The 16,169-nt window shown below is 57.2% G+C and overlaps 1 protein-coding gene across 1 annotated transcript; it reads right to left on the bottom strand.

Annotated features, from left to right (window-relative positions):
- Positions 1–3,977: 3,977 nt before the first annotated feature.
- On the bottom strand, positions 3,978–9,718 carry LOC138995744 (low affinity immunoglobulin gamma Fc region receptor III-B-like). The gene is given in 6 exon segments (XM_070396406.1): positions 3,978–4,183; positions 5,603–5,857; positions 8,409–8,487; positions 8,489–8,667; positions 8,999–9,019; positions 9,642–9,718. Coding segments are annotated over 6 exon segments (759 nt in total). The 5' UTR covers positions 9,682–9,718; the 3' UTR covers positions 3,978–3,998.
- Between the last annotated feature and the right edge of the window lie 6,451 nt (positions 9,719–16,169).

Raw genomic sequence — 16,169 nt, 5'->3', positions numbered from 1 at the left:
CAAATCAGCCAAATGCAACCTAAGGTTGCCCGGAACCTGCAGCTCACTCCTTGAAGTCCTGAAAATTTTTCAAAAAACATTGCAGCAGGGTGTATACAGAAGCAGACAACTTTTTGACAATAAACACCAAGACAAACAAACACTAGACAGACAAACCCAGCGCAGCCTACAGCCGCACGAACCAGGGACCCCGGCCAACCACGACCAGTCTCTTACCTCTCTTGAGAGTCCAGGTGGCTCGGTTTCTGAATTGAAAGTTTTTGGGTGGACTGGAGGCCTCCTTGGTAGTCGTTCTCCACAGGTGTGGGGTATCTTGCTGAGTGCCCAGTGACAAGTGGGGGAGAGCCTCTTGCCTTGAATAGGGGGTCCCTCTCATCCCTGCCGGGCAGAGCCTCCTGTCCTAAACAAGGGTCCCTCTCACCCCTGCCAGGGGAGAGCCTCCTGCCTTAAATAGGGGGTCCCTCTCACCCCTGCCAGGGGAAAGCCTCCGGCCCTAAATAAGGAGTCCCTCTCCTCCCTGCTGGGTATCTCGCTGCGGGCCTCCAAATGTTATGGGTTGGCTCAGCGAGATAGACCACCGACTCAGAATTTAAATTTAAGAGCCTTTATTAAGCTGGCCAGCTGACCACAGTGCCTATCTCCCCCTCTGGGAGCTTTGGAGCATGTGGCCGAGACCAAGGGTGCAGTATGATCCTTTATACAAAACAGTGTTAAAAAAATACAAAGCATTTCATTAGCTGTTCCTTAGAAGTTCACAGAAAGTTCATAAGCACAAAGGGGAGGTAAACGGAGTCACACCTGGCTGGAGCATATCATAACATATTGTTTTTCTAAGACAATCTAGCAATTTTTCTCTGCACGGTTCCTGACCCTAATACAATCGGTAACCTTTTCCAGGCCGCAGTCCCTACCCCTCCCACATTCTGTAACCCTTCCATGCCGCAGTCCCTCATCCTAGCACATTCAGTTAAGTTTCTTATGTTTCATTTCCTCCCCCTAGCACAGTCATGCAAAGGGGCCTCTGCCTTCTTGTCAGGGAGGAGTGTGGCAGGGTTCAAGGCAGCTGTTTTTAGGCAGCTGAAATGTTTACTCTTTTTCCCTTTCCCCACCAGAGGGCCTGAGTGAGTGCTATGAGTTCCACAAGGAAGTCCACCTTTTGACCCCCCATTGTCAGGGTAATTCTGGGCTCCTGGGGGCCAGCTGAGCCCCGACAACCCCAATCCATCTCCTCCACCAGCATGGGAGGGAGTTGGTTCCCCAGCACGTTCAGGGCCCTCCTTTTTCCAATGTCCTTCCTTTCTGCAAAATGCACATTGATTTTTCCCAAGCCTGGGTTGGACTCCTTTTCTTCTGCGAGGCTTTTCTTTGCCCTTGTTGTCTCTCCGGCACCTTGGGCCTTTTTCCTTGCTATGGCCGGGAAGACCTTCGCCATCTGGGTGTTTAAACCTGCCGTTGGGTCCTCCCTGATTGTTAAAAACCTTCTGGGCCACCTCAACCAACTTAGAGATTGATTTCTCCTCAAAGCCTTCTAACTTCTGTAATTTTTCCTAATATTTGGGGCCGACTGGGAAATAAATGCAACATTGACAGCCCTCCGATTTTCCGGGGCATTAGGGTTAGGCCCCTGGACTGTCTCTGTCACCTTAGAGAGGTTTGTGGGTCTCCAAGCAGCAGCTTGGATGCCCCCTAATAGAGTCTGGCGATACCGATCAAGAGCCTCCTTTCCCCTGTCACTATAGGGGTTTCAGTTGGGTCTCCTGGAGGGAAATGCAGCCTTTAATCTGTCTTTTATTTGTTCTCTTAGAACGGACTAAAGGAGCTTTATTTCCTTATAGGGTCTTATATGTCACAGGACCTCACAGGGTCTGTAATTCCTGTAACAGAGGGCTAGTATTCACCACTTTGTTAACCCCCTCTGTTTATTGTGGCCAGTTCTTCTTTCTAGCTACAAAAACAGTCTGTCCAATTTCCCTTAAAATGTATTCTGGCACAGGAGAAAGTTGTTTTGCTGTACACAGGTGCTTAACCCCTATACAACTGGGCTTGGACCTTTGCCTAGCAAATTGCAGTCTATAAGCTCAATATGCAGCCTCCGGTCCTCCTAACCCAACGAGGTTTCGGCTAGTCTCTGAGTCAGGCTTCTCCTCTCTTGGAGAATTTCAAAGTCCTGATGGCTCCCAGGTCCAGGGAGAGTTCCCTTTTTTTTGCCCTTTTGTTAACCCTGTTTATTAGTTATAGGGCCCTGCTTTCCTTGTCTTCCTACTAGTCCCCTTTATGGCAGAGTAGTAACCAGGCCTCTTCCAAGGGAGTGCACTGGAAGGGGATATCAGCCCCTTCCCTTCCAGCAGCAACAGGTACTGAACCCTTTCAGTACATTTGCAAACAGGGACTTTTTACTAGCTCTATTAGGAAGGCTAGTACCAGTCTTGTATTGCTTGTTGTAAAACACTCATTTCTCACTGGGCAGCAGCAGCGGGGCAGCTCTAGTGTTAGGTAAATTTCTGCTGTTCTCCACTTTCTCGCTGCTGCTGCTGCTGCTTTTTTTAGGGCCCCTGCAGGCAGCTCAGGCATCCAGCCCCCCTTCTTTGTAGTAAATTGGCTAGTCCTACACAAACAAACTTTGTCCTAACCCCATGATGATCGGTGGCAAGAGACAGACAAGGGAGGGGGTAACCTGTTTTCACAGATCCTCACTCAGATGCCCGCCTGACCGAAGTCGTGGAGCCACACAAAGGAGAGGAGAGGGCATGCCCCCTCCCTCCACCCTCACAAACTTTCACCAGACATTCACTCAGAGTTTAAACAATCCTCCCAATTCCTAATAATTTCCCAATTCCTGATGGAGCTCTATAGCTTCCCGGGAGGTGATCAAGCTCCCCTTCCACTCACCCGGAGTGGGCCTGACTGATAGGGGGTCGATGAAGATGACTGACCCTATCCCATTTGACAAAGACAAAGACAACAAAGAACAAAGACAGTCAACAAAGAACAAAAAAGAACAAAAACAAATCAGCCAAATGCAACCTAAGGTTGCCCGGAACCTGCAGCTCGCTCCTTGAAGTCCTGAAAATTTTTCAAAAAACATTGCAGCAGGTTGTATACAGAAGCAGACAACTTTTTGACAATAAACACCAAGACAAACAAATACTAGGCAGACAAGCCCAGTGCAGCCTACAGCCGCACGAACCAGGGACCCTGGCCACCATCGTGGCCGAGGGTCAGGACCAGGAGTACTGCTGCGTCCAGCCCTCCGTATAGGTCCTTCTGTGGGACGTCCCAATTCCAGTTTAACGACCAGTCTCTTACCTCTCTCGAGAGTCCAGGTGGCTCGGTTTCCGAATTGAAAGTTTTTGGGTGGACTGGAGGCCTCCTTGGTAGTCGTTCTCCACAGGTGAGGGGTATCTCGTTGAGTGCCCAGCGACAAGTGAGGGAGAGCCTCCAGCCCTAAACAAGGGGTCCCTCGCCTCCCTGCCGGGTATCTCGCTGTGGGTCTCCAAATGTTATGGGTTGGCTCAGCGAGATAGACCACCGACTCAGAATTTGAATTTAAGAGCCTTTATTAAGCTGGCCAGCTGACCACAGCGCCTATCTCCCTCTCTGGGAGCTTTGGAGCATGTGGCAGAGATTAAGGGTGCAGTATGATCCTTTGTAGCAAAACAGTGTTAAAAAAATACAAAGCATTTCATTAGCTGTTCCTTAGAAGTTCACAGAAAGTTCATAAGCACAAAGGGGAGGTAAACGGAGTCATACCTGGCTGGAGCATATCATAACATATTGTTTTTCTAAGACAATCTAGCAATTTTTCTCTGCCACGGTTCCTGACCCTAATACAATCGGTAACCTTTTCCAGGCCGCAGTCCCTCCCCCTCCCACATTCTGTAACCCTTCCATGCTGCAGTCCCTCACCCTAGCACAGTCTCCCCTCCCCCTGCTTTGGTCTCCCCTCCCCCCTCCCCTCCTCCCTTCCCTCTGAGGCTTGAAGGTCAGAGGGTCTTCGTTTATTGCTCCTGCTTGTCCTGGAGGCTCTTGCTCCAAGTGACGTTGTCATTTGTCCTGTTCCTCAATAAGCTTCGAAGGCCTCTCCGCACAGAGAAGTACAGCCCCGTGTCCACGGCAAATAGGAGTCCTGGCAGCAGGCAGAGCAGGACAAGGTGCCCTGGGTAGACGGGTGAGATGGCCAGCGCTGCGTGAGAGGCAGAGGGCGGAGAAATGGCTGTTGTTAAGGCAGAAATTTGGAATCACCTGCCTTTGCTCCTCCCACTGGCATCTGCCTGGCTAGGCTGAGCGAGGCCGCCACTGGGAGGGCCAAGCACATTAGGATGCTGGGCTTGGTGTGGATTTGTGAAAGTTGTCAAAGTTTAAGTTGGTGTGAGAACATTATTTCTTAGTTTCAGTGTCTCAAAATTACACTCATTGCTCTCCCCACATTGCTCCTTGTCGCTCAAGGAAATCTGACCTGACAAACAGCGAGCCATTGACATTTGCTCCTTATCGGCAGGAACTAATCGGCCAAAGGGAGTGAGGTGGGGGCCGGGCTCTCACCCCTGAGCCCCTGATGACTCATTTCTTTAGACTCATTTCTTGCCGCTGTTTATAGACTGGAAACATTTTACTGGATTTAAAATATAGAAATTATATATATATTATAGTATATAAAATCTCAGAGAGAAAGGGAGAGGGTGAGAGAGATAGAAACATCAGTGATGAGAGAGAATCATTGATCAGCTGCCTCCTGCATGATCAGGGATTGAGCCCACACTCGGGCGTGTGCCCCGACCAGGAATCAACCATGACCTCCTGTTTCATAGGTTGATGCTCAACCACTGGGCCACTGTGGCCAAGCTATACTTGATTTTTTATTTCAACTTTTAACTCTTAATTTTGATTTAATTTCAAACTGACAAAATGTTACCAGAATCATACAAAGAACTCTCTCATAGTCTTTTCCTACATTTACTAAGTGCTAGCATTCTGACCCAGTTGCTTCATTATTTGTCTTTTCTTTCCCTCACCAGTTGAGAGCGTTTTTTACTTTAAATTTAAACGCAATGAAATTATTTTTATACAAATGATGGCTTTGCTGTGTTAAAGTCTCATTAGGTGTGGATCTATCTCTGCTTTGCTATGTGGTCTCCGTCTGGTTCCAGGTGGACGTTCTGTGGCACCAGGAAGTCCAGGAGCTGTGTGCACGCGCACACGTGTGTGTGTGCGCGCGCGCGCGCGCGCGCGCGCGAGGCTCTGGCGGAGGGGGAGCTCTGCTCTGCTCCGTCCTGGGCCCACGCCGACCTGAGACACGGTGCGTGAACAACGCTCACACGGATCGAGCGGCTGCATCCACTGGCTTCGCCCTTTGCTGTGACCTGAGGACAGGTGACCCCCCACCCCCACCCCAGCTCCTCCTGCCGCAGTCAGCGCTGCCCAGTTCACCCACTGTTGGGGTCCGTGGCCAGCAGGGGGCGCTGCTGCCGACGCCCTCAGCACAGCGTCCCGCCCAAGGACGGTGCCCCACACTCGTCAGTTGTCTTGGTTACAGAAATTGGGGCTCAGAGAGACTCAGTGGTCTAGCAGCGCCCAGGTCTGGCCGTGCCCCTGCAGCCCTCACCTTCCACCAGGACGACCACCGCCTCGGAGGACACGTTCAGCTTCCCGATGAGGCCCCGGCAGAAGTAGGAGCCGTTGTGCTTGAGGGACGCCCTGGGGACGTGGAAGGCGGAGTTGTTGTAGGAGAACTGCCTGCCTCTGCCGTCCTGGAAGTACTGGACGTTGTGCACGCGCTTGTTCTTCCAGCTGTGGCACCGCAGCACTAGGGGGTCCCCCTCCCGCAGCTTCCACCGCGGGGCCTGCAGCAACAGCCAGGCTGGAAGACAGACCGCCGGCCCCAGGACAGACGTCAGCGCCAAGCGCGGGTGGGAGGACACGTGCCCCAGATCCCGCAGGTGGGAGGCAGCCGGCAGCCCTTCCCATCAGCTCGGGGCCACGCCGAGGTCTCTGTCTAACCGGCGAGGGTCGGACTGAGCACAGAGGCTCGGGCCAGGGGAAGCGAGAGGCAGGCCGGAAGCCACCTGCCAGGCGGGGCTGCCTGGGCTTGGAAGGCAGGTGACAGGGGCCGGCACAGCCCAGATCACCCCGTCAACAGCCCCTGGACAGGGCGCTTTGCTGCTTTAGGGGAAAGGCCGTCTTCAGAGGGAAGGAGGCTGCAGGAGTATCGAGACTCGGGCAGCAACAGGGCAAGGCCACTGGTGGGCCCAGGAGTGGCTGCAGGTGCCCTGAAGGACTAAAGGGCAGGAGGAGAGGGAGGCAGGGCTGGAGGTGCGGTGAGATCTGGGAGTTTCTGAGGGGCCACCGGGCCTGTGAGCCCAGCCTTCTGGAGAGAAACTCCTAGTCACCAGGACACTGTTCTTGGCGGCCTCGCCGGGTAACCAGATTCCACGCTGATAGAACGTGGACTCAGGGCCAGAGGCGAGCTGGACCATTAAAGATGAATTGCAGACAATCTCTAAAATGACATGAGAGCCTGGCCAGTGTAGCTCCGTGGTTGAGCGTCCACGTATGAACCAGGAGGTCACGGTGCAATTCCCAGTCAGGGCACATGTCCAGGTTGCGGGCTTGATCCCCAGTGTGTGTGTGGGGGGGGGGGGGGGGGGGGGGGGGGGGGGGGGGAGGGGAGGGGTGTAGAAGTCAGCCGAGCAATGATTCTCTCTCATCATTAATGTGTCTGTCTCTCTCCCTCTCCCTTCCTCTCTCTGAAATCAAAACAAATATATTTAAAATGACATGAGAAACATCCATGAGACAATGTTAGGCTAAAAAGAGAATGCAAGAAGGACGCACCCACAGAACACAGAAAGGAAGACCACACTTCGTCTTCAAATATTGACGCGGTTTCTCCCTTTTACTTTCACACATTTATGAAAACCCAAATGGCTTTTGTGAGAAGAACAAAACAATAAAACTAATTATAATTTAAAGAATATGTGACCTGATGCTAAACAAAATTGGTAGAACATAAAAATCCTCTACCTGGAATATTTGCCCAATAGAAGGTAACCTTCGTTATTTATCAATAAAGACCACTTAGCAGAAGAAGCCACATCCTGTACACCCACTTACCGCGTGAGCAGAGATGAAGCGTTAGTAGCATAACGTGCTGGTTGTAAGATTATGTGCATGTGCATGTGGTCTGGTGACTTTTGGGAGACACACTTGTTCCTGTTTGTCCTGTCCTGGACTCATGTGTTCACTTGACAAAAACTTTATCAAGTATGTACCTGTGATGTGCAAACTGGGAACACCCAGATGACCAGGACCCGTGATCCTAACCCCACAGAACCTGTAGTTTAGACTCAGAAATATCCCAATCGAGAGTGGTGAGTGCTGCACAGTCGGGACTGCAGGGACTGTGAGCCGGAGCCGAGGGGCCGCCAGAGGGAAGTGATGAAGAGGAAAGGCCCTCAGAGGAGAGGAGGGAGATGGGTCCCCAAGGGAGACCGGGACCCACCTGGAGAAGTTAGCAGTCATGGTCGCAGCTTAACACAGTCCTCACTGACTGGCCTTCTGAAGCCAGTCTCTAGAGCCAAGTTCAAGACAAACTGACAACTCTTAGACTTGACTTTTCTATTGCTTCCTGTTGGCAAATCCCCATTTTATTTGGTCTTAGGTGGCACTTTGCTCCCAGCCTGCTAATAACTCCGGGAGCTCTGTGTGTGAGTGTCAGCTCCGGGATGGGCAGCGGCAGAGGAGCCGCCCAGAGCTGCCCAGCTCTGAGGCAGGTCTGCTCACATGGGCTCTCCCTATGGGCTTGCTCTGCCCCTGTCCACTGCACACATGGGCAGCCTTGCTGAAGTCAGGCTTGCAAGGGGACTCGGTAGGTACAGGCCTGTGGTGCAATTCCAGGGACACAGCAGAGTCCCTGCCTCAGTGCTCCCCTACCTGCCTCTGGTGCCTGAGTCCCACCGACCACACACTTTCACTCCACAGTCGCTGTGCAGGGCGCACCAGGATATGTGTGTCGGGGCAGCTTGTATGCTGGGAGCCCGAGTGTGGTGCTGATGGAGAGAGAGATGACCCTCGGCCATTAGGGGTGGTGTGGGACAGCTTAGGGGTTTGTGGGCCTGAGAGTGAGGAGATGGAGGTCCTGAGAACAGGTCCTTTACTTCATGCAATGAATACTACTGTGTGTCCTCTGTGGGTGCTGCTCCCGGCCCTGGGCGGCAGTCCTGTGTCTCTGCTTGCCAGGTGTGACACCCGGCCCACCTGGGGTAGGACCCAACGCTGACACACCTCACAGGGGTCACGGATCATCGCATCTTAGTTCTAACCCCTCGAATATCACCTGGCTCTGCCCCAGCCTCTCCCGCCTCTTGTGTCACCCTTTATTGGCGACTCCCGTCGTCCCCATCCCCACTCACCGGCACGGACTTGGAGCTGCACCGGGTCACTGAGATTGGAGAGGCTGGTCTGGCACATGTACTCCCCGCTGTCGTTCACCGCTGGCTGATTCGATGAAGTAGCTGGAGGTCCAGTTTGGCAGGAGGTGACCATTGTGCCACCACCGTGTGGAACTGTTCCCCTCGGCCTGGGCACCCTGGCACCTCAGAGTCACATTGTCCATCTCGAGCAGCCTGTCCCATTCCGGATGCAGGGACATCACAGCCTTCTGGACACCTTCTGAGGAGACAGGAGAATGTGGGCGAGGCAGGGGTGGGGGGTGGAGGTGGGGGGGCTCCCCACCCTGCATTCCCGACCCGCCCTGCCAAACCACAGTTGGCAGCTCCGCCTTGGTCTGGGACTCGGCCTTAGAGCATCTGGGCTTGGAGGCACTTGGCCCCACTTTTGGCCTCTTTATGTTGAGGAAAACTGGTTAGAGGATCATAGGGCCAAGCCCCACCGTGTTGGGACAATTGTCCCCGCTGGCCCTCCACCTGCGCGGCCACAGCCCGTGGCTACTGCGTCCTTGAGGGCCTCACGGGATCAGTCTGACACCTGGAAGCAGACTCACCAGCTCCGGTGCTGGCTGACGCTGCAGAGAAAAGAGTGAAACAAAAATTGAGCACAGCAGGGAGTAGCGGCTGCAGGGGCTGAACTCCCACCCCTGCCTGCCTTGCCCCTGAGCCTGCGGCGCCTGAACCAGGATACAGACAGTGGCCAGCTGTCCCGCTGCCTACACTCTGGTCTCCGATGTCTGTGACTCCTGCACCGCCCCCATGGTCCACCCAAATCCCTGTTTTCAAAAGCACCCCGTTACTCCTCGGTCCCCGTTCAAACTCCCTAATTAATGATCCGGATTGGATTTCCCTGAACAAAAGCCTAGAAACAACCTCAACCCAAGTCCCCTGGAAAGAATAGAGATTAAAAGTCTTAGAGAGGAACCCTAGGATGTCACTGTGGAAGAGACAGACCTTAGGGACCGTCTGTCTTGTCCCTACTCTTCAACTTGCAGGTAGGGAAACGGAGGAGGAGGCATCGCAGCAGCCCCTTCACCTCCTGATGGGCCCGAATCAGCCGGCGTCCTCCCTGTCTCTAGCCTGCGAACGGTTTGTCCTACAAGCCAAGTCTAGGGCTGCCTGTTGACGCGAGGAGGGTCCCGTCTGGGGCTGGTCCCAGGGCGTCCTGAGTGTCTCCCTCAGCAGCAACTGACTTACCCAGAAGCAGCAGGACGGCGGGCGGCAGCAGCTGCCACATGCTGGCCGTGAGAGCGAGTGCCCGCTCGGTGCTGACAGTGACCTCGCTGGCTTGAGAGAGGAAGTCAGCAGCCTCCCCCTGCACCCCACTACTCAGCGGGTTCCTTTTTCTGGGAGCATCATTGACTCCTGATCGCAATTTGGACAAGAGAGCCCAGGGTGGGGGCTGAGGGCAGAGCCTGGGGGAGAAGCTGGTGGGTGTGTCCCTTTGGGTCAGTGCTGAGACCAGGTGACAGTCCGTGGGGCACCCTCAGCAATCTCAGCGCATTAGCCCCACCCAGCGGGGCCGGGGCCACCCAGCGCCAAGAAGGGGGTAGCTGGACCGGGGACAAGACTGGGAAGAGGGAGGGTGCTCCCCAAGGGTCTCTATCTCCATCTCAGCCCTTCTCCCTCCTGTCCGCTGCCTACGCACAGAGAGCAGGCATTTCAATCTTCAGACCCGACAAGTGTCCCTCACCCCATATTAACTCCATCGACATTTTCTTTCAAATTAAAAATGCCCATGCCCTGGGTGGTGACCCACAGGGGCTCCTAACTTTCGGTGTGAATTTGACCACAGGTTCCCATGGTCTGTGAAAAGAACCCCTGGCCGTGGGGGAACCGGGCGTGGAGTTACTTTAACAGCCCAGGCGAGAGCAGGGCTGTCGGTCAGGGACGTGGCCTGCGCTGGAGGCGTGGAAGCAGGTGGGGTGGGCAGGACGTGGGTGAGCAATGGGCAGGGAGGGGTGGCAGAGGGGTCTGGGCGAGGCTCAGCTTGGATGCGGGTGATCAGGAGGATGGCGTCCGTTTCATGGACTTGGAGACGGGGAGGAGGAGCAGGCTGGGTGGGGAGAGTGATGGGGTGCAGGTGGTGGTGGTGATTTCAGGCGAGATGTCAGGCAGGCAGGGCACACGTGGCCCTGGAGCTCAGAGGACAGGTCTGGACAAAGGGCAGACAAGTGGATGTTTTAAACTTTTGATAAAAGCTTTAGGTCCTCTCCTAAGAACAAAGGAAAATGTACCCCCTTTTCCCTGTAAGTCAAGGGGCTCCCTGTGAGGCCCGCCAAGGCTCTAGGTCAGGGTAACCACGGATGAGAATCTGACTAGAGAGCGTCGGAAAAGGGGAACCAGGAGAGGACGGAGGATCGGGACAGAAACTTGGCCCTCGAGGCGGCACCAGCGAGAGTTGCTGACACAGCAGACCCGGAGGAGGGGGGGGGCTCCCCGCCCTGCATTCCCCTGAGCCTGCCCAGAGGCCCCCTCTTCAGGGAGGGAAGTCACAGTGCGAAGGGCTGCAGCACAGCCCAGCGCGGCCCTGGGAGGCTCGGAGGGTATTCGCTGAGCAATTCCAGGGGCCGGGGTGGGGGACAGAAGCTGAGAAGTGTTGGTTGAAGCCCGAGTGGAGACAAGAGTGTCCTAGTGAACGACTAGTCCTTTAAGCATCTCGGTGACCGGGAGCCCCCCGTTCTTACCAGCATCTCGTTCTCTCTGGGGGAGCCCTGACCTTGAGTAGCCTAATAGGAAGTGGTTATTGCTTCCACTACAGAAACCCAAGGGGCCACACGCCCCTATTCCCACCTCGAGCCAGTGTGATGGGCTAAACTGTGTTTTCCCCAAATTTACACGTTGAAGCCCTAACCCTCAGTAGCTCAGCATGTGACTGTTTGGAGATGGGGCATTCCAGGGGGTTATTACGCTAAAATGAGGACTTTAAGGTGGACCCTCATCCGACAAGACTGGTGTCCACGGGAAGACATCAGGACAGACATGCCCAGGGCCGGCATGTGAGGACACGGAGAAGACAACAGCCTCTACACGGGAGGGAGGCCTCGGGGAAACCAGCCCGACAACAGCTGGACCTCACTCTTCCAGCCCCCAGAACTGTGAGGAAATAAAGGTCTGTTGTCTCAACTACGTCACCTGTGGTGCTTTGTTATGGCAGCCAAAGAGCAGCCACATGACCCACGCGTGGCCGTGTGTCTCCGCTGGGACGGCGGGTCTCAGTGGTCACAGCAGTGGGTCGGCTGGCCTGCCTCCAGTTCCCGCCCAGTCAATCCCTTTTCTTCCTAATATGTCAGATTCTGAAACCGCTGCTACAATCAGAGCCTGAGGGACACGCGGGGAACCTCCTAGACTAGAGGGAGATTTTATTTTGTTTTACGTGAGAGGCTTGGACTTGCCCACAGGTCACTGTGACCACTGCACTGCCAGCTGGACAGTCATGGGGGCCACCCAGCTTCCAGGGTTGGAGACATAGGTCTCATCTCTCTCTTTAAAAAAATTTTTTTTTTCTGATTTCAGGGAGGAAGGGAGAGAGAGGTAGAAACATCAATGATGAGAGAGTCATTGATTGGCTGCCTCCTGCACGCCCACACTAGGAATGGAGCCTGCAAGACCTGGAATTGAACTGTGACCTCCTGGTTCATAGGTCAACACTAAACCACCGAGCCACGAGCCACGAGCCACGAGCCACGAGCCACGAGCCACGAGCCACGAGCCACATCAGCCAGGCAAGAAATTTAGGTCTTTTCACAGATCATGGGAATCTGTGATCAAATTCACACCGAAAGTTTTAAGTAAATATTCTACTTGTTCATTTTAATAGCAAAATATAGTAACCTCTAAACTACAAATGCAAAAGAGACCAAAATCATTTAATGAAAACGTTTACTGTTGTGTCTGCAGTAAAAAGAGGAGAAGAGCTAGGAAGGGTCCTGCCGAGTAAAAAAGGGGGAGAGGGAGGCTGAGAGGGAGCCCTGGAGACTGACCGGGGCTAGAAGACCCAGAAGAACCAAGGGAACCGAGGGAGACGAGGGAGACAAGGGTCCGGGGAGAGAGGGCCTACAGCAAGGCCCGCCCAGGGGTGTGGGAGCCCAGGCAGACGGATGTCAGGGAAGTGACGGTGGGGACGATGAGAGTGAACCCCCAAACCAGGAAGAGATGCATGGAGGCAAAAGGGGCGGAACCAGAGGAAATGGAAGTAGCTTGTGCGTGACCTTAAGCCCCAGCCTGTTTATTTTTCTGTGGTCATCACACTAAGACGCCTGTTGCCATAGGAGAGATTTCCAGAAATGTGGTGCTGCCTGCGAGCTAGCTCCAAGCCCTACCCCCCTCAGCCCGGCTCCAAACCCCCCCTCAACCCGGCTCCAACCCCCCTCCCTCAGCACGGCTCCAAGCATCCCCCAACCCGGCTCCAACCCCCCCCCAACCCGGCTCCAACCCCCCCAACCCGGCTCCAAGCCCCCCCCAACCCGGCTCCAACCCCCCCCAACCCGGCTCCAACCCCCCCAACCCGGCTCCAAGCCCCCCCCAACCCGGCTCCAACCCCCCCCAACCCGGCTCCAACCCCCCTCCCTCAGCATGGCTCCAAGCCCCCCCCAACCCGGCTCCAACCCCCCCCAACCCGGCTCCAACCCCCCTCCCTCAGCACGGCTCCAAGCCCCCCCCAACCCGGCTCCAACCCCCCCCAACCCGGCTCCAACCCCCCCAACCCGGCTCCAAGCCCCCCCCCCAACCCGGCTCCAACCCCGCTCCCTCAGCACGGCTCCAAGCCCCCCCCAACCCGGCTCCAACCCCCCCAACCCGGCTCCAACCCCCCTCCCTCAGCACGGCTCCAAGCCCCCCCAACCCGGTTCCAAGCCCCCCCCAACCCGGCTCCAACCCCCCCCAACCCGGCTCCAACCCCCCCGCAACCCGGCTCCAAGCCCCCCCCAACCCGGCTCCAAGCCCCCCAACCCGGCTCCAACCCCCCCCAACCCGGCTCCAAGCCCCCCCCCAACCCGGCTCCAAGCCCCCCCCCAACCCGGCTCCAACCCCCCCCAACCCGGCTCCAAGCCCCCCCCAACCCGGCTCCAAGCCCCCCAACCCGGCTCCAAGCCCCCCGCCAACCCGGCTCCAAGCCCCCCCGCAACCCGGCTCCAACCCCCCCCAACCCGGCTCCAACCCCCCCCAACCCGGCTCCAACCCCCCACAACCCGGCTCCAAGCCCCCCCCCAACCCGGCTCCAACCCCCCACAACCCGGCTCCAACCCCCCACAACCCGGCTCCAACCCCCCACAACCCGGCTCCAAGCCCCCCCCCAACCCGGCTCCAAGCCCCCCCGCAACCCGGCTCCAACCCCCCCCAACCCGGCTCCAACCCCCCCCAACCCGGCTCCAACCCCCCCACAACCCGGCTCCAAGCCCCCCCCCAACCCGGCTCCAACCCCCCCCAACCCGGCTCCAAGCCCCCCCCCAACCCGGCTCCAACCCCCCACAACCCGGCTCCAAGCCCCCCCCCAACCCGGCTCCAAGCCCCCCCCGCAACCCGGCTCCAACCCCCCCCCAACCCGGCTCCAACCCCCCCCAACCCGGCTCCAAGCCCCCCCGCAACCCGGCTCCAACCCCCCCCAACCCGGCTCCAACCCCCCGCAACCCGGCTCCAAGCCCCCCCCAACCCGGCTCCAACCCCCCGCAACCCGGCTCCAAGCCCCCCCCAACCCGGCTCCAACCCCCCCGCAACCCGGCTCCAAGCCCCCCCCAACCCGGCTCCAACCCCCCCGCAACCCGGCTCCAACCCCCCTCCCTCAGCACGGCTCCAAGCCCCCCCAACCCGGTTCCAAGCCCCCCCCAACCCGGCTCCAACCCCCCCGCAACCCGGCTCCAACCCCCCTCCCTCAGCACGGCTCCAAGCCCCCCCAACCCGGTTCCAAGCCCCCCCCAACCCGGCTCCAACCCCCCCCAACCCGGCTCCAACCCCCCCCAACCCGGCTCCAAGCCCCCCCCAACCCGGCTCCAAGCCCCCCTCCCAACCGGCTCCAAGCCCCCCCCAACCCGGCTCCAACCCGGCTCCAAGCCCCCCCCCCCCCAAACCCGGCTCCAACCCGGCTCCAAGCCCCCCCCAACCCGGCTCCAACTCCCCGCAACCCGGCTCCAAGCCCCCCCCCCAACCCGGCTCCAACCCCCCCGCAACCCGCCTCCAAGCCCCCCCCCAACCCGGCTCCAACCCGGCTCCAAGCCCCCCCCCCCCCCCCCCCCCCCCCCCCCCCGCCTCCGGCTCCAATTGAAAGATCAGACGGAGGCCGCAATCTAGGACTACAGCTTTATTAGAGGAGAAGGACCTGCCGGGCTGTCTCGCAAGGGAGGACAGCAGCACGTGCAGGGTGGGCAGCCTTTTGAGGGGCGGAATGGGAAGGGGTGGGGGCCTAGTGTACTCAGCGCACACTGATTGGTGGCTTACCGCATTGTCCATACAGGACAAGGGCTTAGGGTATTTGGCGGTTCAATGTATGGTCCATATAAGGTGCCTGGTTAGGCACTCAGGTATTTCCAGGCTGCAGGTTACGTCATACTCCGCCCATCAGTTGGGGGAAGGGAGGATCTATCACCAACCACCCTGGCCAGCCTGGCCTCCAGCCCCGCCCTGAGGCCCCACAGCAGGATGCAAGCAGACCCCGCCCCCAACTGACCGCAGCGTTCCCCGCAGACGGGTGGGGTGCGAGAATGCCCCGGCGCAGGAGGAAGTGAGCCCGGGCTCTGGTTTCGGTCTGACAGGTGTCCGCCCCTCCCGTCTCGAGCGCTTTCCTCATGGAGGGAGGTGACCGCTGTCGGTCCGCGGCAAATCCCACTGAGAGCGCAGGGCTCCCTGGCAGCGCCCCTCTCGGATGGGGAGTCACTGGACGCCGGGAAGGCTCGGCTTCACTCTCAGGCCCGGGCAGGACCGGGAGGGGCCCGCACCGCCTCCTGAGCGGGAAGGGAAGCGGGGGGGGGGGGGGGGGCTGTGCGGCGGCGTCGGCGGCGCCTCGGGGCTGGGCCACACGATTGACTTGGCCGTTGTTGCTGAAACCATGATTGTTTCACAATGCGCCCTTATGTAATGCATTCACAACGCGCCCTGATGTAATGCGTTCACAACGCGCCCTGATGTAATGCGTTCACAGCGCGCCCTGATGTAATGCGTTCACAGCGCGCCCTGATGTAATGCGTTCACAGCGCGCCCTGATGTAATGCGTTCACAACGCGCCCTGATGTAATGCGTTCACAGCGCGCCCTGATGTAATGCGTTCACAACGCGCCCTGATGTAATGCGTTCACAACGCGCCCTGATGTAATGCGTTCACAACGCGCCCTGATGTAAAGCGTTCACAACGCTCCCTGATGTAATGCGTTCACAACGCGCCCTGATGTAATGCGTTCACAATGCGCCCTGATGTAGTGCATTCCCGCTGTCACATGAGTGGGGCGACTCGGAAGCAAGCGCAGAGACAGGGCCTCTGCCCGAGGGCCTCCCGCCCTCGGAGAAGAGGCGTGTCCCTCGGGAGCGCCCGGAGCAGGTGTTCACCGGGCACACACTCACCGTGTTTTATTTTTATATTTACACATTTTATTTCATGACTTTCTGCGACTTTATTTTTGATGCTAATCCCCACACACATAGGCACACAAATACACACACACCACTCAGCGCCCACGTTCCTTTAACAGGAGGAAGATGCCGGAATACGTGCGAGGCAGGTGTTCTGTTCGGAGGCCG

This window comes from Myotis yumanensis, unplaced genomic scaffold (genome assembly GCF_028538775.1).
Source record: "Myotis yumanensis isolate MYYU_CA2020_CCGP unplaced genomic scaffold, mMyoYum1.0.hap1 SCAF_17, whole genome shotgun sequence".
Taxonomy (NCBI): domain Eukaryota; kingdom Metazoa; phylum Chordata; class Mammalia; order Chiroptera; family Vespertilionidae; genus Myotis; species Myotis yumanensis.
Note: the sequence above shows the minus strand (reverse complement) of the source record. Positions and strands in the feature narration are given on the sequence as shown.